The sequence below is a fragment of the Peromyscus maniculatus genome, chromosome 6 (genome assembly GCF_049852395.1).
Source record: "Peromyscus maniculatus bairdii isolate BWxNUB_F1_BW_parent chromosome 6, HU_Pman_BW_mat_3.1, whole genome shotgun sequence".
Classification (NCBI taxonomy): Eukaryota; Metazoa; Chordata; class Mammalia; order Rodentia; family Cricetidae; genus Peromyscus; species Peromyscus maniculatus.
The window spans coordinates 98,650,978-98,678,256 of NC_134857.1; the positions used below are offsets into that span (position 1 = coordinate 98,650,978).

The window sequence follows — 27,279 nt, forward strand, 5'->3', positions numbered from 1 at the left end:
CAATATTAGAGTCTCAACCTCAGAACACACAAAAAATATAAAGTAAATGCCAACAAATCTAAAGAGCTAGCAGACAGAACTATAACAATTGTGGGGCATATTAGTACCAACATTCAAAAACTGCTGGGCTATTTGTATGATAATGGTAAAGAATCAAACTTCTCAGTAGAATTAACAATTGTCACAGAATTATATCTGTGTATAGGATTACTCCATCTCAACAGAGCAAAACTAAACCAAGTAGAGCTACCACATGGACACATGTAACCTTCTGAACTTCTCCTGATTACACACTGGTTTTCTGTACTGCTATAGCAGTGATCATGTGCTATGTTACACAACAAGTTTTAATTAATTTAAGAAAAATGAAATAGTCTCTTGTGTCCTCTTCAACTATAAAAGAATAAAACTAGAAATCAATAACAACAGATAATTGGAGACCCATAAGCATGTGTGGAAATTATAATATAAGCTATTGATTAAAAAAAACAAAATATATATCACTAATTTGTAGAGACAAGGGAAAGCAAAAATACAATAGCACTTATCCAAAAATTGTAATAACAAGAATATTTTAAGAGTAAATGACTATTTTATTTAACCAAAAGGAAGATACTCAATAAAAACCTAACTTTATACACTGATAGACTTGTAAAAAACAAAACAAAATGCATAGGATAATTTAATTATTGGGATAGAAATACATAAAATAAAGATTATTAAAGCACCAGGAACAATTGAAAACACGAGGTTGTTTCTGCAAAGATAAACAGAATCAATAATACTTACTTTGACTAAGAAAAATCAGAGAAGATTTAAAATGAAAATCCCTTGAGGCCTTATATTTGATCTCATAGAAAAAGACCATTATAAACAATTATTTGACAACTTCTTCAACAACATAGAATTGATTATATAGCTCCTTAAAAACTATACAGCTTATTCAAACCAATGAAAAATAAAGCCACAACATGCCAGTAACAAAAAAGTTTAAATCAGGAATCAAAAACCTCCCCACCAAAAAGAACACCCGAGACCAAATTGTGGCAGGATGAATTTTAGCAAACATTTAATGAAAAATCATTGTCCATCCTTTTTAATAGAATAGCAAACACTGAAATCACTTTAAGAGGCTAGCACCACCCCATTACAATAAGCTAAATGAATACATGACACAAAAAAAGAAAAACTATAGGTCATTATGCCCAATGAATATGGATGTAAGACTTCAACAAATTATTAGTCAATAAAGCAAAGGAACATTAAAAGGATTAAACACAAGACTTGTAGGCACTCAGAATATGAGTGCTATCACTGGGATGCATAAGGAACTTAATGTATACAAATAAATAGATGTGTTACAGCATGTGAGCTGAATGGCAGGCAAAATATGGACATTTCAGTACATGAAGAAAGTAATTTAACAAAATTCAAGACCATTTTATGATTTAAAAATTAAATAAAGAATTTACTTCAGCATCCTAAAAGGAATAGGTTAAGAATGCATGTCCACATACAGAAGAATGAAGGAAAGGCTGCATCCATGTTGTTGCATCCAAGTAGAACACTTTCATACAGAGAAGGAAGCAACAGACAGAACGTTAAGGCCAACTTCTAGGAAGAAATATTTGCAAGCTATGTATCTGATAAAAGACCCATTTCTAAACTTCATAAGGAAACTAAAATTCTGCAGCAAAAACATGAACCTGATTGAGAAAAACAAGCGAACAAACAAACAAAAATAACAGGCACAAAGTCATGAAAAGACATTTCTCCTAAAAAAAAAAAAAAGCCACACAGATGGCCAGGAAGATTATGAGAAGCTGCTCAAACTAAATGCAAATAAAGTCATGGGGAGATAACACCATTCACTAGGATGATGAGTATAGAAATGAGTATAGCAAGGTGGTATTCATGTTAAAATCCTGGCACACTGCTGGTGGCTATGTAAATGGTATAGTGACTGTGGAAAAAGATTACAGCTTTTCCTCAAAAATCTATACCTGGAATTTGTACCATGAAAAAGCATCAAGAATGTATCTGCAGGTATATCCTTAATAATTGAAATCAGACTCTCAAAGGTATATGAACATATCATGTTCAACATGTTGTTTTTGAAGAAGAAACCTTTACATGATACTGCCATAAGTGGCTACATAGCTTGATAGTTGAGAGTAGGAGAAATACACATGGGTTTGGATTAATATTTAATTCCCTAGTCTTATTCTAAACATCTTATTTTAAAGCTATGTGAATATAGATATTTCAAGAAATAAACACAACAGGGTCATTACTTTGTAGAAAATTTTCTGTAGCCTCCTGTCTTTCCTAAAATTCTCATTATGGATATTAACTTTTCAAAATGAGAAGATAAAATGTTATTTTATGGTAGACTTGCGAGTGCTAGGCCTTGGCATTATAAAGCTGCTAATCTACTTTTTAAGTTTCTCCCTTGATGACTAGTTCTTCTGAGGGCTGAGTACCTGAGCTAGAGACAGTACATTAACCCAGTCTGTGAGTTAAGCAAGCTGTGAATAGCTACTCAATGGCACTTATTCTTTGTTTTAAAATAATTATGAAATGCATCTAAAGCAGGTATAGCCAAAACAGAGTCAATGGTTATTGTATGTAGTTGAGATTTAAATATAATGACAAACAGAAGCTTCTTGATATTTTAAAGGCTTTCAACATATTGGTGGTGATTTTTTCCCTTAATAAAATAGAACACTAGAAACAATGTTATTTTCAGCAGCACTTAACTTTGTTATTTTTGTCTTTTTAAATAATTATTTTAACACAAATGTAGTGGAGGAAATGCAACTGGAATACATAATTATAAACAATTTGCTTTTTCCCTTCAGCATCAGCATAACCACTACATTCTCAGATATTTCTATTAAAGTTCCACAAACTATCCAAATGTAATAGAAGAAACACTGGTAAATAGTAGGTTATGATGTCATGCAATGTAATTCCTCATGATGGCTTCAGGATGCTATTTGACTTCCATTCTCAAATATTTAAATATTATGTACTTTAAATTTTTTGTTAAAATTTTTATTTGGAGGTTTTGATGTTTTAAGACAGGGTCTCATGAGGCCTGGGCTGACTTTGAATTATCTTGGTAGTTGCAGCTGGCCCTGAATTCCTGATTCTCCTGTCCCATTTCCCAAGTGCTGAATTCTAAATGTGTGCCACCATACTCAGAGTGAAAAGACTATGTGTGTTTTCATGTATGTGCACATGTAAACATACATATGTATGGTCTATATGTGTATTCAACTAAACAATCATAAGAGATACTTTCAGATTACACACTGATTTTTAGAATATTAGTATTTTAGATACACAATGCATGTGTAAGGTGCAGGCAATTGCCATAACGAAGCAAAGATCCCTCTGGAGTCAGTTCTCCCTGCCCCGCTTCCATGCAGCTTATCTGCAGCAAAAGTAAAGACTGCTTACCCTCCATGACCCACATCTTGCTCATTTGAGGTGGGAGAATGACATCTGTTTTGAAGAGCAACTTAAAGGATAAACATGAAGCCCCTACTGCTGGGATGGACTTGAGCGGCGCTTCAACACGAGCCACTGAGTTTTGTATTTTGAGGATATAGTGACTATCCCATTTTTTACAGTACACTTTGTCATTGTGTTGGTATTTGACAGCGAAGATACTGTATTGCTGATTGGAGCTTTGATAGTACCTTTTCAAAATCCTGGCAAGCTAAAACATTATGTGTCCCATTGAATAGATTGTTTATAGATCCTGAGTGCAATAGCGTAGATATCTAATACAACCATAGGCAAATCTGCATCTCCACTTGAAAAGCAAGAGTTGGAAAGATTGTCCATTTTACCGAAACACAGGTCTTGACCTTGGATTCAGAGTGAAATCCCTTCAGATGATTTAAAACTTTATCCTATTATTACATGTACTCATTCAATGAGGGAAGGGCATGTGTGTGCCACAGCATTCACATAGGAGTCAGAAGAAATCAGTTCTCTCCTTCCACTTCATGAGTCCTAGGGATCAAACACATATCATCAGCTTTGTCATTTTTCTGGCCTGAGATTTTTAAAGAGCCCTACTCCAAGAAAGTCTAATGCAATGACTGTGAAGGATAGTTGGTGTGGTCAACAGAAGTTTTAAACTCTCCATATGTTTCTAATCTTAACAATAGGAAAACCATGGGCTATAGCAAGAAAATATCAATTATTTTTTAGAAAAGAAGTAGAAGAATCTGATGAGAAAGATGAAGTAACTGTACAAAGAAGAGGAAAGGAAGGCCTTGCGAGTTTCCTTGAGACTTTCTAGCCTTCCTGGGGGCCAAATTGCCTCACAGCTTAATTAGTCTGCTGAAACTCTGCACCCTCATAATGACCTGACACTGATAGTCCATTTCAAACTGGAAGTTAAAAGTCAACAAGCAGAGCTGGAGAGAACAGTGTTTCAGAACACTGGCTATTCTTGGGAGGTGGATTTGGTTCACAGCACCCACATAACGCTGTTGGCAACCACACGACTCCAGTTCCATGAGTCTAATGCCTTCTTCTGGCCTTTGCCTGCCACTGCATGCACATGGCAGAGATACACACACACAGGCAAAAAAAAAAAAAGTGTATCTTTTTTTATTTTAATGTACAGGAGTAGATAACACAGTATTTTAATAAAACGTGAAGTGATTCTTTATGTCACTTCATGTGACTGGATTATATAATGCATGTATTTTTACACTCTGAAACTTAATAACCTACAGTATTACTTACAGCCACTAGAGGGCTCTTTGGGAAGGCTTTGCAAGCAGGCAAGGCCAAACTTTTGCCAGTACAACAGAAGCTTTCTCTACAATAGTCATGTTTGGGAACATCACAACCAAGTAACAAGTAAAATAAAATCAATCTCATCATGTTAAACATAGATCAAACAATTTTCTGTTGAACTGAATGGAGACCATAGGCCTTAGGGTGGACATACCTATACGGAATATGACTATTCGAACATGCCTTGTTTATAGCAATAGAAAACAAATAAAAATAACCCTCATGGAACAAGTGCTTATTTTTTGAAATAAGGTAAATAAGCATAGATTTTTACCACTATTTTATATAAACTTATCACCTTACTGGAAAATGAAAAAAAAAGAAAGAAAGAAAGAAAGAAAGAAAGAAAGAAAGAAAGAAAGAAAGAAAGACGAGGTTGTGTATCCCAGTTCAACATTTTAATATGTTGAATTTTCAGTTTGTTTTTTGTTTGTTTATTTTGTGTGTGTGTGTGTGTGTGTGTGTGTGTGTGTGTGTGTGTGTGTGTGAAGCCAATCCTGCTCTTGCATGGTGCTAAAATGAAATTAAGCAGGAGGCACAGGTATGTAAGCAATCATATAAAATATGAGGAAACAAGGACTTTGCTAGAACAGGTAATCTAGGGGATGGTACATGCTATTGGTGAAATTACTAAGGCCACTCCACATAGTTAAAAGGAAGATTTATTTAGTGGATAACTTACAAATGAAGGGATAGGTAGGTCGCGGGGTCTGGGGAAGGTGTATCGCAGTCCAGTGGTGTTCTCTGGAGCTCTGCTAGGTCAATCTCCACCGTCTAGGGTCCAGGATCCAAGAGAATGCTGGCCCATCCAGATCTCGGGTCTCTAGGTGCCCCCCTTCGCCCCGCCTTGTAAGTGTGACAGTTGTGGAAGCCTCAATGGGGGTTGGAACTTCCAGATCAAAGCTGGAATGGCTACCCACTACAATGTGCACTCCCTATTGCAGGGTGGTGTAGAATTTTAAAAACATTCAAGCCAAGCAGAAACTATCATCACACACACACACACACACACACACACACACACACACACACACAAGCTGAAAAGCACACATCCATAAATGATGTTGTTGTACTTGCAACATTGTGAATGGTGCAACCAGCTGAAGCAAAAACACTTCCTTATGGAACCAGGGACTCAGGGAACAGTGGGAGGTAACACTTGAGCAATGGTGCTGGAGGATCCAGATTGAAATTAGGATATGGAACACTTGGGAGTTCTGCGGGTAGGGACAGGCCTTGCAGAACTTTGCAGATGGAATAAAATGAGAAATTTTAATTATAACCTATATAAATTTAGGGCCTCTTCTAATCTGTGCCATCAAGTCAAACTTTGGAAGTTGTACTTTATGTGATTAAAATCCTTACTTAGTTTCTCTAAAATAAATTCTCAGGGGAAGAAATAAAGTGTAAAATGTTTATTTGGCATCCCTCTGGGTTTCAGTGTTTCATATGTCTAGCAACGGTTCCTGAAACAGCCACATTCATCCTTCTGTCTACAATGTAGGCTGTGGGCTTGTTACATTCCCTCAGTCTCCATGTTTACTACCCTCAGCCCAGTCCTGTGTGACTTTGGCCTTTTGTTTCATTTATTTTCATTTCTCCTGTTTTGTGTGTTGAACAAGCCCAAACATTGAGGATGGATGATTTAGTAAAAGCCTTTGTTTCTGAGAGCATTACCCTACTATATAGAAATACATCCTTTTGCGTTTTGTGCATGTGTAGCTGAGGCTCCTACTGGCATCCCACACAAATTCCTTTGTCCATAGATTTTTCTCTGTATCATAAAACTTTTGAAGTCAAGTATCACTGATTATCCTGGTTCTGCATCTTGTTAACTTGTAGGGATAGCCCAGCTGAAGGCCTAAATCAGCATGATCTGTGGTCCAGATTAACTGGCAGGGTGCCTAACTTGACCTTCACTAGATGAGTTTTAGGCCATTATTGTTTCTTTTCAAAGATTGTTTTAAGTATGCTATCAAAAACTTAACTAATTAATTAGCACATCAAACAACTCAGACAGCATTAAGGAACTCAGAAATGAACCTATACATGGAAGTTCAAATAATTTTCAAAACAATATGTATTAGGAAATGAAGTGTTGCTTAAATAAATGAGTTGGGAAACTATAACCACATGCAGAATGGTGAACTTGGGTATGTAGTTTGTACCACATAAAAACTAATTCTTAATGAACAAAAGAATTAGGGGCTAAAGAGTTGGCTCAGCCATTAACAACACATGTTGCTCTTGTAGAAGACCTGGGTTTGGTTCCCAGAACCGATTTGGAGGTTCACAATCATCCATAACTCCAGTTCCAGGAGATTCAACCTTTCTCCTTACTTCCTTAGGCACCAGGCACACAGTGGTACACAGACATGTCTGCAGGCAAGATATCCTTACACATAAAATAAAATGTATGAATCTAAAACAAAATGAATGTAGGAAAAGGAACTTCCCAACTATTAGAAGATAACATAGGGATAAATTACACAACACCGGTTTTGTTGACATTTTGGACTTGACTTCAGTTGAGAAGATGGATAAGTTAACAAACCTTATCATGTCATTCCCTAGTCATAAATCATAATGCCACTTTGAAGCCCATAAAAAGTTGTCAACCTAGAATAACAATATAATTTAAATAATTGTTGTAATATACCCTGAAACCTGTTTGTTTCATGTAATGATATGAACTGTAATGACTATCATTAATGAAAAACATAAAGATATAAAGAGCAAAAGTACAAAAAATATAAAAAATCAATTATCAAATAAAATGACATACTGATGTGAATAATTGGTAGTGGAGGGATTCACAGAAATCACGTCCTGCTCTGTACATGTGCATGTGTATGAAACTTTCTTCATTCATGGATAGCATTCTCTTACTATTTGTCCCAGGTAATCCGTGGTAGACACCCATTCACTCAGTGCACCCAGTTGCTTCTGTGTCACTTCTGGCTCTGACATAGAATGACTTTCCACAGTGGAAATTGCAGGGAACTAATAATCAACATCTCTGTCATGTCTGTTATTTGCTAACACTATCAGGTGACTGGAAAAATAGTATTGTCTGAAATTGAAAATCTGGATAACATGTGTTTTAGAGAAGAATGCAATAAGGTCCAATTTAAAGCTGTTTGATATAAGGGCATCCACCACATCAGCAGCCAAAGGTGGTGAAACCTCTTGGAAATCTCAGTGTGGGGGCTGAACATGGGATTTGGAAGGTATTGGTTTTTCAGTGAGAGCTAAAACTTGAGATTCAGACCACAGAGTCAGGCACAGGTGAAGAAAGCTTTTCTATAATGCAGGAAAAGAGGCACAGCTTAGGGCCGAAGTGGACAAAGGCAAAACAAACACAGCCTCGTGTATGTGCATGCACACAGACACAGACACACAGACAGACACAGACACACACACACACACACACACACACACACACACACACACACAGAGCTGTAGCTGGCCTATACAAATTTTAAGATGTATAATCTATTACCCACTTATTTGAAAAAGCTTTGTCAATATGTATATGTTTACACCTTAGTTGTTGAGTATAGTTAGTTTTCTTTTTGTTGGGCTTACAAGAAATCCTACAATGCAAACTTAATTATAGATACAATATACCATACATACTTACATTACTTACATATACATACATACATACACACACACACACACACACACACACACACACATGCCTCTTTGGGCTATTCCTTTGTGCTGTAATGACTACAGTTATGAACAATCTGAAATTCATCTGCAGTGTTGAAGAGACTGGCTATTTCAGTGCCCGGCTATAGCAAACAGAAAACTGTCCTTCATTTCTTGTTAGAGACATACAGCACCATCTGTACTCTTCCTGTAGACATCATTCACAGTGGTGCCTGGTGTTTTGCCAGTGAATGTGCACATAGGGAAAGTGCTTGTGATTTTTCCCAGTCTACTTACCTCTCACATTGAAACTTCTCCCTTATTCTAACCTAAAACATACTTGATCCTGTTCAAACAATGGTCAAATAGAATTAAAATGCTATCAATACCAAGGGTCATTTTCTTCCACTTACATCTGTCTCATGCCTGTCTACATAGACACACACACACACACACACACACACATCTACAACTTTATGCTAAAGCATATATTCACATTCTTGTCTAGGTTTATACTTTAAATAATATTTGATTCTATGTGAAGACAAGAGCCGAGCATAATGAGACTTCCCAAAAATGTGCCTCTGCAGGGGTAGGATGTAGGTTAGGTGTAGAGAATTTGAATTTAATCAGGGAGGGAGGAATAGATGAAATGATACAGGGAGGGAAGCATCCACGAAAGCCAAAGATCCCTAGTGTAGAAGACTATCCATAACTAGAGCCTAGATGCCATCAGGCCCTTTTTAAAAAAAAGGAAAGAAAGAAAGAAACACAATAGCCTTTCAACTGGCAAATTTGATGCCTTTTTGCATATTAAGTGAGGTTTGCTTTGCTCTATAAGTGGTGGAGGGCTGAAATGATTTCTATGCATGTCATGGTAATCTTTATCTACACAAGACACATGCCTATGAAATTAAGGTTCTGCTCAAATAACTTTTCTTTTGAGTGATGATTCACAAGAGAACAGAGTTCCACTTTTGAATTAAGTAGCCCTGTCCATTCAGTAACTACTTTGCCTGAGAATATTCATCCATTTTTGTATTTTTCAAGTATTTGTCTTTCAGAGATAAACAGAAAGAGGGAGGAGGGGTGAAGAGGGGGATGGAAGAGGGTGAGTGAGGAAGGGAAAGGAAAGAGGGCAGAAGCCATTCAGCAAGACTTTTTTATCCTTTAGTGAGCCAGGTACCTAAGGATTTTTATTACAACATATTAACATCTTGGTTCCAGTGGCCACTGAAAAGCAGCTACGTGCATTTCTAAGTGCCAACTGAAGATTTTTAATGGAAGCTAGTATCTGTTTCTGTTAGATTTCTGAAAAAAGCAAACTCCTTCAGTCCTCGAGTGTGTTGTTTCTGTTGCAATTAGAAGTCTCCCCGTGGCCTACTTTCTGCCTTCCCCAGTATCCCTCGGAGGTAGGAAATGAGACAGCCAGAAGTCCCGTTGCTGTACTGAGAGCTACAGAGGAGAAGAGACAGGGCATGCTAAGGGGCCATCCCGAAGCCACATCTAGAGCAGTGAGATTACTGAGAAATGAAGTTAGACCTCCTCACATGCAGTGGCCCATAGCTCAGTGCTAAGACATTTTCCTAAATTAAGTACAAAGAAGCTGGGCTAATGGAACCAGAACGATAAATTCGAAAATGGTCCCCTCTTGTGCTTGAGTCACAGTGGGTTTGAAATAGAGTTTTTTATTTGCTTAATTGATTTCCCTTCTGTTTACCACATCTATAGCATCTTTTAACTTGGAAAATGATGACAATACTTTATGTTGGGGCACCGAAATCTGACTTTGGACCAGTTTTCTTTAGGGAGGTGGACCATTTGTATTCATCTGAGTGATACGATGAAGAGATTTGGGGGAAGATGATATGGCAGTTCAGATGTGATACAAGAGCAGTTATTGCTGACTTGTGTCTTGCAGGAACAGTATGGAACCTTGGTGTCTGCCCAGCCTGAACTGCCCCTTTTTTACACCCCTGTCGACCTAGTGGACATCAGTGTGGAGATGGCTGGGCTGAGGTTTCCCAATCCCTTTGGCCTTGCCAGTGCCACACCAGCCACGAGCACACCAATGATTCGGAGGGCCTTTGAAGCCGGATGGGGTTTTGCTTTGACCAAAACTTTCTCTCTTGATAAGGTAAGAAAATATGTTTGAAGTTACATGCAAATGTCTAACATGCATTTTCGTTAAAAGGTAAATATAAGATGGAATGTTTTAAAATCTAAAATATGATAATTACTAAATACTGGAAAACATTAAATATTGTAATTTAAATTTTGAATATATTCTCATTTTGTATTGTCTAAGAACCATCAAAAATACATTTTGCCTGGTGCTGCAGCTCAGTTGGCAAAGTGCTTACCTGGCAAGCACAATGATCTAAATTCAATCCCCCAGCACTACATAAAAACAGGTATGGTAGAACATGCCTATAATCCCAGCACTTGGGAAATGGAGGTAGAAAGATCAAAAATTCAAGGCCATCCTGGGCTACATTTCAAGGTCAGCCTAAGCTATATGAGAGCTGTCTCAGAAACCTATGCACAAATAAACAACAATAAACTAGTGTGGTAGTGATTTAACAATCACTAATCCCTGTTTTAATTGAATTAAATTACTTTAATTGTTTATATTAGAAGGATGCCCTATGATGTTCTATTTATATGTATTGTGTAGTGTTTTAATCACATTAAACCTTCCTGTCTTCAATATTTTTATTTCCTTATGAAAAAAGCTTTCAAATTCCTTTCATCTACCTCTTTGAAATGCAGAGTATGTTCCTGAAATTTATAGTCATGATTTTATATGGTAGCACACTAGAACTGTTTTCTAAGTAATTTTTAACCCACTAATCCACCATTCCCCACTCCTCTTTCCTCCCACTGTCCCAGCCTTTAGTAAATATCACTTGAATCCCAACTTCCACTTTATCTATCTGTTTTAAGCTTCTATATATGAGTGAAAGCATGTGATTTAAGTCTTCCTCATGACTGGTTTATTTCACTTAACATAATGATTTTGAGTTGTACCCATGTTACTACAAATTCAAGATTCCATTTTTATGCTGAAATAACTCCATTGTATATCTGTACTATATTTTCTTTATCCATGCATCACTAGATAAACATTAAGGAAGTTTATATTTTTGTGCTATTGTGAATAGTGCAACAATTAACATGGAAATACATATTTTTGACATATTGATTTCATTTCATTTGGATATATATCCCATGGGGGTGGCTGCCTGATATGAGAGTTTCTATTTTTAATTCTTTGTTTTGACATTATTATTTTGTGATTTGAGGATGTGTGTAAATGAGAACATATGGTTCAATTCAAAGTTAGGAAAACAATAGATTTAGTTTGCATAAAATCCTATTATTCACTACATGTCTTACAGACTTTCTCACCATAATTTGTTGACAGTAGTTATAAGATTTCTCATGAATTTCTTAATAAAAACATACCCCCACCAAACTAATTCCATGTGACGACAGTGTGGTTTTATGCTTTTACAATGAATGCTACATACTTAGGAAATGAATAATTAAATTTGAGATCAAATCTTTAGTACAAAAAGCAGGGCCACTGAGATGGCTCATCAGGTAAAGGCCCCTTCAGTCAAGGCTGGTAACTGGGGTTTGACTCATAGAACTGAGATGATAAAAGGGGGAAACTGACTCCTAAAAGATTTCCCCTGGTGGCCACATGAGCCCTATGGCAAGGGGATGCACCCTCTTAAGAACACACACTCACACACACACACACACACACACCACACTCACACTGGCATATACAAATAAGCAAACAAATAAATATAAGATAGCTTTAGCATATAAGCATGTAAATGTACACTTCCAAAGTTGGATGATTAATGGGATAGAAGAAAGATGGAATCGTTATGTGGTGGTGAGGTAGAAGTCTAATTTATAGAATGAATAGAAGCATTTCATGGACCATTTATTGAAAAAGTTTTGGATGACAAGCCCCATCAATGTGGCTAACACTGTTGTAGTTAGTAATAACTAATGTATAAGAATGGGTGGATCTAGTGACTAAAGAGAGTATCATTATTTAAATCAGCCTTATCCTTGAGCAAAGAAAACAACAGAGAACTATCAGGAGCCATGAAAGTTCATTCTTCCTGAATTCTTCTGTTACTGGAATCAATAACTGACATTATTATTAAAATGTTACAGTTTTCTTAATCTGACAGTTTTTGGTTGGGTAAAGGTGGTCCAGGAAATCCATAAAACCCTCAGGAGTTAGAAAAATCAGAGCAAGAAAAAAATGTTTCATAAGGATTGTCATACTTAAGTAGAAAAAGTATATATGAACATCAAGCATTCAACTAAATATTGAGAAAGATTTTTGCTAAACAAAGTAATAAATTGAACCGGATAGTCTATATTGATTTAAAATATTGTGGCCGAGTTGTGTCCAGTTTTGTAGGAGATTAATAGTGCATTTGTCTTTGTTTCTCTTCCTATTTTAAGAATTATGGAAGCTGTACTCAAATGTTGAACCTGTTGGTATGGGAAGTCTCCAGAGCATTTAATGTTGTATTCATTGTACTATTTAAAATGCACACACATCAACAGGAATAAGTATTTAATCAGATATAAATGAGGAATCATGGTGGAGGGATAGGTGGTTTAGATTTGCTGCTGGTTTGCCAAAATTGAATTCTGAGTCATCAGGGATACCATTCTTTCCTCTGTTGGTGACATGCATTGATTCCTGGCCCTTGATCACTCAAGAACACAGAAGCTGTCTCCTTTAATGGGCTCACCAGCAGAAGCAAATTTAGAAGCTAATTTCCTTCTAAACTTACAATTTGAATGTGATCTATCCATTCAGAAGTCTGTGCTGCAAGATGAAAGGGAAGATAAAAATATATAAATTAAATCTGGCACAGGAAACATATTAACAACTCTGCTTGCTTATTTTGATAGTGATACAAAATTGGTATACAAAGACTACTTTTAACCTTATCTATGAAAATTGCAAGGGCAAAAATCACAATGCCATCTTGCACATGAGTAATGGCGTGTCAAAAAAACGATATCTTCCCATAAATGAACTTATAGAGCACTCATTCTACCTGCTACCTGTTTCTTACTTTGTCCTTAATTACTGATTAAGCCTGTTGTGAATATATAATTGCATCATATGAATACTTATGCTTTCTTATGGATGAAATGCTGTTGTACACAACATTTGAACTCTCATTTCCCTCCACACAACCTTTCCTAAAGACAGGTATTAAAATATCACATATAATACACATGTGTGTGACATTACAGCAGACCAATTGGGATTGGCCTTATTATAATTTATTATGCCAATTCAAGAATCTGTTTAAAACTTATTATAATTCAGAATCTTGACATTTGAAATTTGGATGCTCATAATATGACAAAGGCTAGTCTGTGGAGTTTTGTTATCATATGAAATATTAATATTTCACAACACATCTCTGATGAAGTACAATTTGCCGAGCCTGCATATGATAAAGAAATTAAATGCTCACCAAGGGAGTTCAGTCAGAATTAGAGCCCTGCTTGAACATCTGCTGGAAGTTTCATTATCCAGTGCTATGCTAGTGCGGCTCCCTTGTTTTCCTAGATTGACAGCTGAATATTGCCCTGGTTCCTGCAGCAAATACATTTAGCTCAACATTGCCCCCTCCCCTTTCTGTTTTATTTTTTGGTAGAGTGTTGGAGGCTGCTTTTGATTTTCAAACTATATTTTTTATACTCTTGACATTTGTAGATGCCACATTGAGGTCTAATATGGTGTAGCAGCAATAGGCCATTGACTTGCAGGGAAATGCCAGCTGATATCTCAGTAAACAGAAATATTATTATTCTTCACTATGCCGTCTGTATAAAAGCTGGGTATGCTTTCTTTAGGGAGGCAAATCATCAGATTTTTAATGCCAAATATAAAAAGATATGTGTTTGCTTTTGTGTTAAATAACACCAAAGATGGCTTTTATTAACTCTCTTCTTCCTTCCTCAAATCAATCTTTCTAAGAACGAATGTCCCAAAATAACTAGATCACTTTCTTTGAGATGTTATTTATATTTTACAAGAGTGACAAGTGATATTTAAAACCAAATTGTGAAATCATTTTCTCCATAAATGTAAGTTCAAATTAAAAAAACAAAAAGATGGAAGAGAAGCCAATCTATCAAGCTTGATTAAAGCTAAATTATTATGATGAAACAGAACTGCTTTGTTTATGGGGAATAGTACAAAAGTCTGTGGGCACCACATAAAATAACCCTTGACCGAGGCTCACATTACATGAACAAGAAACAGATAAAACATTTTGTTAATGTCAAATATCTTTGTAATTATATCTTCCCATGGAGATCCATATTCTGTACTGCAAATGTATACATATATATATATATATATATATATATATATATATATATATATATATCTCAAACACCCAATTGAGCTTTTAGTAATAAATATCTTGAATCAGTATACTTATTTTAATAACTGTCAGATAGTTAAATAAATAAGCAACTTCATAATATATTATCTCTCAACATTAAAACCTGAAAACTTTAACTTTCCTCAGTATTGCTTTGTAGTTGTACTATGGATTGTAGCTATTTGTGTAAAATACAAATTTACCACATATCACAATGCTGAGTTCATAGGAAGAGTTTGGTAAACTTTTCACAGATACTTCACAAAAATGAATAAATAGATCATTTGCCATGAGCATATTGAGTTTTTTCCCTCAGATTTGAACAGATAGTTAACACATAAAGCAATTGACTGCTCTCAGTATTGATCTCAATCACAGGAGAAAGGCCAATTTAAAATTTCTTATCTTCTGTGTTGTTTTCTATACCTGTCTGAAGCTGAAAACATCAGTGGAAATTCTGCATGCATGAGTGATGTTTTAAGAATGAGATCACTGAAGCTTTCAAAATGCAAAGGGTTATTGAGAAAATGGAATAGGAAATCACATTGTATTAGGAAAATATGTAAAACTACTCTGGTCTGACTATGTAAGATCATGTATTAGTAATTCTGACAGAAGAAATGTAACTTTTTTTTGTTTGTGTGTGCACGTGTGCATACATATGTATGAATAAGGAAATCAAAGGTTAACACCTGGTGTGATTCCTTGATCACTTCTCCGTTTATGTTTTGAGGCAGAGTCTCTCACTGAATCTGGAGTGCACAGATTTGGCTAGTCTGGCTGACCAGCAAGCCCAGAGATACTCTTGTCTCTACATCCTCAGATATGAGATTTAGCATATTCTGCCCTTAATTTTTAATGTAATGTTTTAATTGGGATATCAGTCTCAAACTCAGCTCCTCAGTTCTTTGAGAACTGAGACATCACTCAGTAAACTTGATTTTTTTTTCTTTTTAGTAACAAAAGCTATGCTATATCTTTAAGTCAATGCAGACCATTGTAGCTATGTAAGGTTCTGTCTTAGAAACCTGTCCCTTTTACTGATCCAAGATCAGCATTATCTTAAGTTCAGTCCATGATTTTTGCATAGTTCTATCCTGTGAGCCATTGTGAAGCAAATTGTTGTACATCTTTAATACAATACAAATGTGTTGAGTTTTGTTTTTTTTAACTTATGTTTTGTTTCATTTACTTTTTATCTATCTATCACCTATCTATCTATCTATCTATCTATCTATATCTATCTATTCATTCATTCATTCATTCATTCATTCATTCATTTAAGACAGGGTTTCTTTGTGTAGCCCTGGCCATCCTGAAACTCATTCTGTAGAGCAGGCTGGCCTTGAACTCACAGAGATTCCCCTACCTCTGCCTCCCGAGTACTGGAATTAAATGCATGAGCCACCACCACCTACCTTGTGTTTGTATTGGAGTTTGCTATTACTGTAGCTAGTGTCACTATTCATGTAGTCACATATTGACTATAACTTATGGATTTTTGTAGTATATCGGCAGTGCTTTACTACACTATTATCCATATCAATTACACAGTTTTTTTTTCAGATAAAGTAATATTCTAAGTTAAATATATTTTCCTAGTCTTAATACAATTATCTATTTGCATATAACCATGCATATGGAAATTTGAACTGTATGTATATGAATATTCTTCTGGTCCACATGGTGCTTGTGGGACTCATTTACACATGACCTCCATTGGTAGGTGCCCAGAGGATGTCAAGATGTTATTACTAAGGACTCTGGAGTCTTGTATGCTGTCGTATAGTTGTTGAGGTGGCTGAGCCCATCTCTCTGTCTTCATATCCTCTCATGACTTAGTCTATCCCATAAGCATAGAAGCTTATTGTCCTTGTTCATAAAGTGACTGTGTTCCAAGAGGACTGAAAGCTGAAAGGTCTTTTGAAGCAACAATCCAAAGCATACTGTCAGTTCCACCTTAATCTCTTGACCGCATTACAACTTTATAGCCATCAAACCCACTTATTGAATAGATGTGCAAAATTACATCACAGTGAGATGTGGACTCATATCATAGTCACCTTTGCAAATAGTCCTTCAGTGGCAATATTCACATGACTACCAAAGGCAAAATGTGTCTACCCTTTCAGGATTCCCCAAATGCCATTGAATCATGTGGTTTCATGAGCACTATCCTTGATCTTGTGATCTCTGATAGGTCCAAATGCATAGACACTTAACTGGAGATTTTTCTCCTTATGTAGGATTGAGTGAAATGGAAATGCATGCTACCTGTTCACCAGACACCGAACATGAATTGATATTTTCAGGGCCTGGAGACAGGGCTCAACAATAAAGAGAATGCATTCCTCTTGCAGAAGACCCAGTTTGGATGCCAACACCCACATGGTGATTTCAAACCACCTGTAATTCTACTTCTAAAGGATCTGACACACTCTTCTGGCCCCTGTATGCATGAAGCATACATGACTATCTATCACAGACTGTGGGAAGGCCAGCTCCACCAAACTGCTCCAGGGTTGTGAATAGAAGAACTCAAAGTAGCAAGGGATTAGGAAAAACATCTTTTCTATCTAGAGGCTAGACTTTTTCTATCTGAAAGAAATGTCTATCTATTTGAGGGGTAAAATAAGGAAACACATATACTTTCTGATGGTAACTTACTCTTTAACTTCATCTGGAAAATTCCCTTTCTCTGAAAATCTCTCTGTCTCAACATAAATGCATTCCACATTGTTACATTCTCCATAAATTCTCCACACTGCCATGTACCTCATTTGCACAGTTACATCTACACATTTCTTCTCTCTACTCTGTTATAATCCTGTAGCACAAATCTTAAAAGGTCTTATTAATAAAATCAAACCTGAAGCAAGGTATTGGGGTGAATGCTGGAAGATCAGAGAAGCAGAACAAGCCATAGCTACCTCACCTTGCCAGTTCTTCAGCTGATCCTGTTTCCTCAGACCGAAAGCCTCTGAGTCCTTATCCAAATGGATCTCAGCTGAACTGCTTCTCAAAAGCCTGAAAGCTTAACCAGGCTCTAGTTCCTTGTCCTCACGCCTTAAGTACCTTTCTGCTTCCTGCTACCAGTTCCTGGGTCAAAAGCTCTTGTTACCATGCCTGGCTGATTCCAGTGTGGCCTTGAACTCACAGAGATTCAGGCAGATCTCTGTCTCTGTAATGCTAGGATTACAGGCATGAGTGCAACCATTTTCTGGCCTCTATATCTAGCGGCTCTTCTGTTTTCTGACCCCAGATAAGATTATTAGGGTGCATGATATATTGGGGAACACATTATTACCTCATATTCCTTCACATATTATTACATCATTTATTCACTCTTTACTCACTCATTCTTTCATTCATTCATTCTCTCATCTTTCACACTTCTTCTCTGCCAACTTTGGACAATTGTGTGTTACATTTTCTCTCTGCCCATTCAGCTACATCCCTCACTTAGCAGACATAGCGACACAACACACACTCACGTACTCACTCTTACACCATTCCTTCACATCGCTCACTCAGCACATATTCACACACTCACACACCCATTCCTACCCTCTGCCTAGCCCTTTTCACAGCAGTTCTCTCCTTAGCTTTTCATAGCTCCCCTTCACACACCCATGCACACACTCACATACTCTCTCAGTTCCTCCTTCCCATCTCACTGCCAAACTCTGGACAATTTTATGTTCCATTTTCAGGGTCCAATCCATTCTCATAACCCATGATAAGTCACACAGTTTTTCCTCAGGCTAGTTAGGTCACAAAGACTGGCCAGTGAGTAAATATTTGGCCTCACATGTAACTTTTTCCCACACAGAGAATGGCATTGAAATTCAGGACTTAACAATAACAGTAGCAGGCTGGACCTTGAGTGGCAGGGGTACATGCAGAAAGAGAATTTCTGCAGGGAGTTATGGCTACCAAAGTTGCTTCAGTTCTGACCTTGATTCATCAACAAACAACACCCGGATCTTGTCTTTGTGTATTTTCTGCACAGGCAGCTTAGTCTGATTTGAATTGGTTCTAAAGTCTAAAATTAATTTTCAGTAAAGAAGAATATTCTGGTATTATTTCTATACATCAGAATTATACAGCTTAAACAGAAATTATCTTTCTGACCATTTACAACTATAAGTGTGCCCAAAGATGGAATGCTTTTCATGAGATAAACACACAAGCAGTTGGAAAACACCAATAGCAGGTTTAGGGAGGAAATGTAGTGGCTCATGAGAGAAATTATAGACAGAAAACAAGCAGTTTCCATAGCCAGTGACCCCATGGACTTTGCCAAGTGGGGCTCCCCTACAGAGAATTATTAATCTGGTAACTTGACCTATTGAATACTAGTTGTCACCTGCTATATATTCCCATGACCTCTGCTAAAGCCATTGCTACCAGAATCTCTCAGGAAGTATCTACATATACAGGCAGGTAAAACACTCATACACAAAATTTCCAACAATAATATGCCCAAGAGGACTTGTTAAATATTATTGTCATTCAGAAACAATAGTCCAAGACAAATCACAATCCCCTGTCCATAGCAGGGGAAACTGAAATTCTGTTTGGCAGGTATCTCCTGGGATAAAGGGTGTTTCTTTCTTGTTTATAGTCTGTTGTTCTCTTTGGTAGTGGTTCCCCACTTCTTTTTTCTGCTTTAGGTTCAACACTCTGAGCTATTAATTCTAGAATTGGGTGCCTTCTCTCTCCTTGTAGATAGCAAAGGGCTCTTTGGCAGCCTATTAGCATCTTCAGTATGTCTCTGCCTATAGACAGCTAAAGCCCACTATTCTGCTGCTCTGTTCTGAACTGTCCCCTTTGGTTTAACATTATAGTGTTGCTACCACAAAACTATTTTTGTGTTTGCTGTAATTCTTTCCAGAACTGATTTCCTCCTATCCTAGGCATGCCTTGCTGTAATAGTGCTACTTCATGAGACTCTTACAACTCTATTGTCTACCTGGGAGATTCTCTAAATCTCTAAATTAGAGCAGTCTTTAGGGACTACTCTAAACCTTTCTAGAACTTAACAAACTGTCTTGCTGCCACACTCTTGGTATGATCTTCAGTGGAATATGCTTGAGAATCTTCTATCAGGGAGAGACCAATTATAAACAATGGCTTTATTTTCTAATGTAGCAGTCTCTGGGCACTTTGGGTTGCTTAAGTTTTACTTAGCAAATTAAATATGTCCTTCTTAAGCTTTTCTCTGTCTTACAATATATACAGAGACACTCAACTGCGACTTTCAGCATTCTGCCTAGACACTCGCTTAGAATCACAAATGTATCATGCACTTTCTCTTCTGGATTATCTCTGGTAAGATTGTCCTGTCTAACTGTAATCCAGGTTGCTATCTTCCCAGGCCCCAATTAAAAGAAAAAAATGCTTCTCACTACATTTTCATCCTGTAGGAAGTTTATTGTTTGTGTTTCCATTTTTACCAACAGCCTATTATTTGTTTTACAAGACTCCCAATCTCAAAGCTAATGCCACGTGCTTTAGAATTGGATATCCCAGCACATGATTGATTTCTGTATCTTTTGGGATATTGCTGCCTGTTGAACCCCACCCAGTATACAGTGGTTCAAAAATAGCTGATATGTAAAAGGAATAGAAAAATCTCTTAATTAAAAAAAAAATAACAGCAAGGTGTGTGGTCCTCCCACTCTCTACCATTTGGAGGGACTAATCAGGACTTGGCTCAGCGCATGTTGGTTGTTCCCACTTGTGCACTTGCAGTCATTTCACAGAGCTTGGTGATACCCTGGCCACCAAATAACTATGGATGCTTGTATTTCTACTGAGAAATACAACTGGCATAGAATGTTTACAGAGACTGCATGTGCCCAAGACACAAAGCATGGTGTTTTAATAGCTTGACCACATTCACATGATGACAATCCCTCTAGACCCACTTTTTTTCCCTGACACATTACCTTCCTTGTAGGTCTCCAGCAACGCAGCTTCTCTCCTATCTGAGGGGCATGTGACTTGGCATTTGTTCTGTCTGGAAATGCTCAGCACTCAGATTTATATTTGACTGGTTCTTGCTTCTTATTTACATTTCAGATAAATAGTTTGCTCCTCAGAGGAACTTCTTGACCTTTCTAAAGTCTCTCTGTATGTCACCCTACCATAGTGGTTTCCCTCACTGTACTCACTGTTGCATAAAATGTCCAGGCTCTTGTCCATTTATTTATATACTTCCCGGTTTAGCTACTCACAGCAAGCTGCATGTGAAAAGGGACATTTTATTTCTTGCTCACTACTGCGTGCCAAGCACCAAGAACAATGTCTGGCAGGTAAGGAGGACTCAAAGCACACTTGTTAGATGAATGAATAATCACAGGATTCTAATTTGAACCACAATTCCATCTGACAGCCCTTCAGTGGCTCAGAGACAGCTCTCATGTCTTATCCATAAGCCTTTTCTTTCTTTCTAAATCATCCTGTTTTCCTTCCATAATAAGATTTGCAGATTTTTACCACGTAGGTTGCCTATTCTCCCATGTGGATTTCAAGAAACTTGTTTTGATCCACATTATCTTAATTGAGAGGAAGTTGCGCCTGCATTTGCACAGATTGGACAAATTGGGATCACCTACCAACCAGAAAAGAACTGCAGAATAACACTGACAAGGCTTTAAATGCTAAAAGAAATTACTGAAAATTCCGTGAATATCTTAAGTAATATTTTCAAGCCTATGTAAGTTTATTTGGGTTACAGTAAGGAATGTCATATTTATTTCCATAATTCATTTTGGGATACCATTTTGGAAATAAAGATCTGCATTCTTTTAAAACATTAAACTGATCAATTTTATTATCATTCATATTTTCTATTTCTTATCAAGAAAGTCTATGACACAATCATGAACAAGAGTTCATCTTGCTATTTCACTATCATTCTGGATTCAAGATTTGTGTTTATTTTCTATTTAGTACAAAATATTGTTCTCCTGATACATACTTGTGCTTTAACTAAAGAGACATAATTATTTTAAAAAATTCAATCTTACCTCATCTAGAAGGCTATGGACAGCCGGAAAATCAAAATGATTTCTTGTATGGTTAGTTTAATTGTTAGCTGGTTTGGTTACTTAATTGCTATTTATGTTTATTTTGTTAAAATTCATAAAACTGTCTCATCCTGAAATAATAAAAAATAGCTTAATTAAAAGGCTACAGTTGACACATGCTGGTCCCCTGAGGGAGTTTATTCCAAAGTTCCTAGCTGTGGGCAGGACCCTCATCTTCTCTACAGCCAATGAGTGTGTGGTCCTGTGTACTTGAACACATGCTCATTTACATTGCAAGTTCAGTATTAAAGCTCATCTTGAAAGTTATACTCCAATAAATATGCCTTTGTCTCTCCCTATATTCTCATTTAATGTCTGGCCAGGCAGTGGTGGTGCACACCTTTAATCCCAGCACTCGGGAGGCAGAGCCAGGCAGATCTCTGTGAGTTCGAGGCCAGTCTGGGCTACCAAATGATTTCCAGGAAAGGCACAAAGCTACACAGAGAAACCCTGTCTCAAAAAAAAAAAAAAAAAAAACAAAAAAAGTGACTTTTTTTTAATCCTAAAAGAATATCATGAGACAGGAATATCCAAAATGCATTGAATTGGTTTTCTGTTAGTCATACAATGCTGAACATGCAGCCTACCCTTAAGAATAGTTTGTTTCCCTGGTCAGATTCCCTTGGAGAAAACTAAATTTTCATTTGCAAGTGATTACCAATTGGAGATAGGTTATGACTTAGGGGTTAGAGCTCTAGGACCCCATTTGGTGTAAACCTATGTAGGCACTAGATATGTTGTTTCAGTCTCTGAGTTTGTTGTGTGCCCATCTTGTTGATTTAGAGTACTTTGCTTTCTTGGTATCCTCTGTTTCCTCAGGCATTTATACTCTTTCTGCTTCCTGTTCTTCAGGGTTCTCTGAACCCTAGTGGGAGGGATTTGATGGAGACATCCCTTTTAAGGATGTGTGTTCAAAGGTGTCTCATTCTCTGCATAATGAGAATGTTCCCATCTGCTGCAGGAGGAAGCCTCTCTGATGATGGCTGAGCAAGGCACTGATCTATGAGCACAGCGTAATGCCATTAGGAGTCATTTTAATTACTATGGTTTTGTTGTTGTTGTTTTGTAGGATTTTTTGGTTTTTGTTTTGTGCTGCTTTGTTTCTTTAGAACAGTTGTATTTGTTCTTATACCAGGTTTCTGGGCTATCTAGTCTCAGGTTCTTGATCACTGAAGCAGTGTTGGGGATGCGTTCCATCTCATGAAAAGGGACTTAAGTCAAATCAGATATTGGTTGGTAACTCCTACTAGCTTTGTGCCACTATTGCCCTAGCATATCTTGCAGCAAGGATAGCACTGTAGATCTAAGGTTTGGGGGCTGTGTTGGTGTTTATGTTTCTCCTTTGGTAGCATTCACAGTACCTCTCCTGTAACATTAATGCTAGCACATTGAGTGAATGCTCTATATAGGCACCAGCTGGTCTCCATGTGCAATGAGTTGTGTAGGTGTTGTCTTCAACAATAGGGCCTTGCTTTCAGTGTGTAGAGGACAACCTACCATTTTGGCAACAGTGTGGGTTATTTGTGCATTCCTATGGGACGACTTTGGCCAACAACTCAATTAGATATAACCCAGTCTCTATGCTTGTAACTTCCTTTGGTGAAAAGAAATGTTCAGTTAGGATTCTGTTCCCCTGTTATTTGGCAACTTTGTTTAGTTACCTTGATCTATGTACATATTCTACAAAGCTTTGACTATGTTAGGTTTTCATATTATCCCTCAAATGATCCTTAATTTTAGGTTGCTCTCGCTGTTTGTCCTCCCTTGTGCCCCTCATCCGTCCTCCTCTCCGCTTGACCCTCACATTCCAGTCGACCCATCTGTAACTATTTATTCTATTTCTCTTTCCTAGGGAGATCTCTCCCACCCTCCCCAATTCCCTTCCTCTCTACCTAACCTTCATGGTTCTGTGAATTGTAGCTTCATTATCATTGACTTAACAGCTAATATAAGTGAATCCATAAGGATTCTGTCTTTCTGAGTCTGGGTTACCTCATTCAGGATGATTTTTTTTTCAAGTTCCATCCATTAACCTATGAATTTCATTCTTTTTTTAAGAGTAATAATCCACTGTGTAAATATACCACATCTTCTCATTTATCTCTTAGCATTATCTAGGCTGTTTCCATTTTCTGGCTATTATAAATATGGCAGCAATGAACATGTTGAGTAATTGTCTTTGTGGTAAGATGAAGCATCCTTTGGGTATATGTGCCCAAGAATGATATAGATAGATCTTGCAGTAGATCAATTCCCATCTTCCTGAGGAAGTGCCACACTGATTTCCATAGTGGTTGTATAAGCTTGCACTCCCACAAATAATGGATGAGTATTCCCCTTACTCCTCATCCCTGCAATTATGAGTTGTCATTTATTTTATTATTCTTAGTCATTCTGATGGGTGTAAGATGAAATCCCAATTTTTCATTTCCCTGATGACTAATGATGTTAAACACTTCTTCAAGTGTTTCTCAGCCTTTTGAGATTCCTCATTTGAGAAATAGGTTTAGAACTGTACCCCATTTTTAAATGATTTCTAGATATCTAGTTTTTTGAGTTCTTTACATATTTTGTTGATTAGCTCTCTAATGATGGATAGTTGGTAAAAAGTCTTTTCCCATTCTTTAGGCTGTCACTTTCTCCAAATGATGTTATCCTTTGCTATGAAGAAGTTTTTCATTTTCATGAGGTCGCATTTATTAATTGTTGATTTTAGAATCTGTGCTAATGGTGTCTGTTTCTGTGCTAATGAATTCAAGATTATTCCCCATTTTTTCTTCTATCATGCTCACTGTATCTTGTTTTATGTTTTTTTTTTTTAGTTCATTTGGAGTTTAGTTTTATGTAGGGTGATAAGTATAGGTCTATTTTGATTCTTCTACATGCATCCATCCAGTTTGTCCAGCACTATTTGTCAAAGATAATGCCTTTTTTCAATGTATGTTTTTCTGACTTTTTATATAAATCAGGTGTCCATATGTGAATGTATTTAATTCCACATATTCTATTCAATTCCATTGATCAGCATGACTGTTTTTATACCAACATTATGCTGTTTTTATTACTATAGTGCTGTGGGATAATGCTTTTGTACACTGGTTTAATGAAACAATGATTGGCCAGTAGCCAAGCAGGAAGTATAGGCAGGATAAGCAGATAAGGACAATTCTGGGAAGAGAAAGGCTGAGCCAAGACATCAATGCACTATCCAGGGAGCAGCATGTAATGACACACAGGTAAAGCCACAGAAAATGTGGTGACATATAGATTAACAGAAATCGGCTGAGTTTAAGTATAAAATCTGGTCAATGGTAGGCCTGAGCTAATGGTCAAGCAGTTTTAATTAATATAAGCCTCTGTGTGTTTATCTTGGTCTGAGTGGTTGTAGGACTGTGGGGCTGCAGGAGCTGGGTGGACACAGAAAAATCTTCAGCTCCAAATGGTGCTCAACGTGGGGCTTAAACCCATGCCCCTGAGATTAAGAGTCTCATGCTGGGCTAAGAGCCAATGAGAGGGCAGAACAGCAAGGTGATAATAGCCTGAGTAGACAGCAAGTCTTGCAGAGCTGGTGAGGTAAGGTTGGTTGGTGGCTCTCACTATGTCCTTGGTCTCTAAGGTTTTCACCCCTATATTTGGCTCCATGTTTTTGTTTAATAAGACTGCTTAGAAATTCGACTACACTATAGCTCCATAGTATAATTGGAAGTCAGGGATGGTGATAACTCCAGCAGTTCTTTTATTATTTAGGATTGTGCTAGCTATCCTCTGTTTTGTGAGTGTGTGTGTGTGTGTGTGTGTGTGTGTGTGTGTGTGTGTGTGTGTGTGTGTGTTTCCATATCAAGCTGAAAATTGTCTTTTCAAGATTTATAAAAAAAAATTGTATTGGAATTTTGATGAGAAGTGAAATGAATCTATAGATTGCTTTTGGTAAGATGGCCAAATTTACTCTATTTATCTTATTGATCCATGAGCATCAGAAACCTTTCCATTTGAAGATATCTTCATCAATTTCTTTCTTCAGCTTTTATCATATAAATCTTTTACTTCCTTGGTTACCACAAGATATTTAAAATTATTTGAGGCTCTTTTGAAAGGTGTAGTTTCCCTGACTTCTTTCTCGGTGTTCTGTGTCTAAATAGGGAGGCTACTACTTTTTGTGTGTTAGTTTGTATCCAGCCACTTTGCTGAGAGTATTTTTTAGTTATGGGAGTTTCCCAGTAGAATTTTTAGGGTCACTTATGTACATTATCATATCATACACAAATGAAAATACTTTAACTTCTTCCTTTCCAATTTGTAACCCCTTGATTACCTTCAGTTGCCTTATTGCTCCAGCTGAGACTTCAAGTATTATAATGAAAAGGCATGGAGAAAATGGACAGCCTTGCCTTGTTCTGATTTTAATGGAATTGCTTTGAGTTTCTCTCCATTTAAGTTGATTTTGACTACGAGCTTGCTGTATCCTGCCTTTGTTAAGTTGAAGTATCTTTTATTATGATGGAGTGTTGGATTTTGTCAAAGGCCTTTTCTGCGTTTACTGCAATGATCATGTGGTTTCTGATCTTTCAGTTTGTTTATATGATGAATTACATTTATTGATTTTCATATATTGAACCATCCTTGCATCTCTGGAATGAAGCCTAGTTGATCATGGTGGGTGATCTTTTTGATGTGTTCTTGTATTTGCTATTTTATTGAGAATTTCTGCATCTATGTTCTTAACAGAAATTGGTCTGCAATTCTCTTTCTTTATCAGATATTTATGTGGTTTGGGGATCAAGTTAACAGTGGTCTTGTAAATATTGGGCAATCCCCTTTCTGATCAATTTTGTGGAATAATTTAAAGATTAGTGGCATTAAATCTTCTTTGAAAGTCTGGTAGGATTCAGTGGTAAAACCATCTGGTCCTGGGACTTTTTAGGTTGGTAAATTTTAATGACTGCTTCTATTTCACTAGGGTTTATAGTCCTATTAAGTTGCTTATCTGATCTTGATTTAACATCAAGGAAATTTTTTTTCTTTTTTTCATATTTTCCAATTTGGAAGAGAACAGATTTTTAAAGTATGTCATTAATCTCTGGATTTCCTCAGTGTCTGTTTTTTATGTCCTCCTGTTCATTTCTAATTTTGTTAATTGGGATAGTCGCTCACTGCTTTTAAGTGAAGTTGGATAAAGTTTGGTCAATCTTACTGATTTTTTTCAAAGAAACAACTCTTTCTTTCACTGGTTCTTTCTATTTTTGTTGGTT

At 36.8% G+C, this 27,279-nt stretch overlaps 1 protein-coding gene across 1 annotated transcript in view; it reads left to right on the plus strand.

The window, feature by feature from the left end:
* The window catches only part of Dpyd (dihydropyrimidine dehydrogenase), an 837,903-nt gene that overhangs the window by 416,322 nt on the left and 394,302 nt on the right, over nucleotides 1-27,279 (plus strand). The window contains exon 13 of the mRNA XM_006977841.4: nucleotides 10,403-10,618. Coding sequence (XP_006977903.2) covers nucleotides 10,403-10,618 — 216 coding nt within the window. The remainder of the gene's footprint in view (nucleotides 1-10,402; nucleotides 10,619-27,279) is intronic.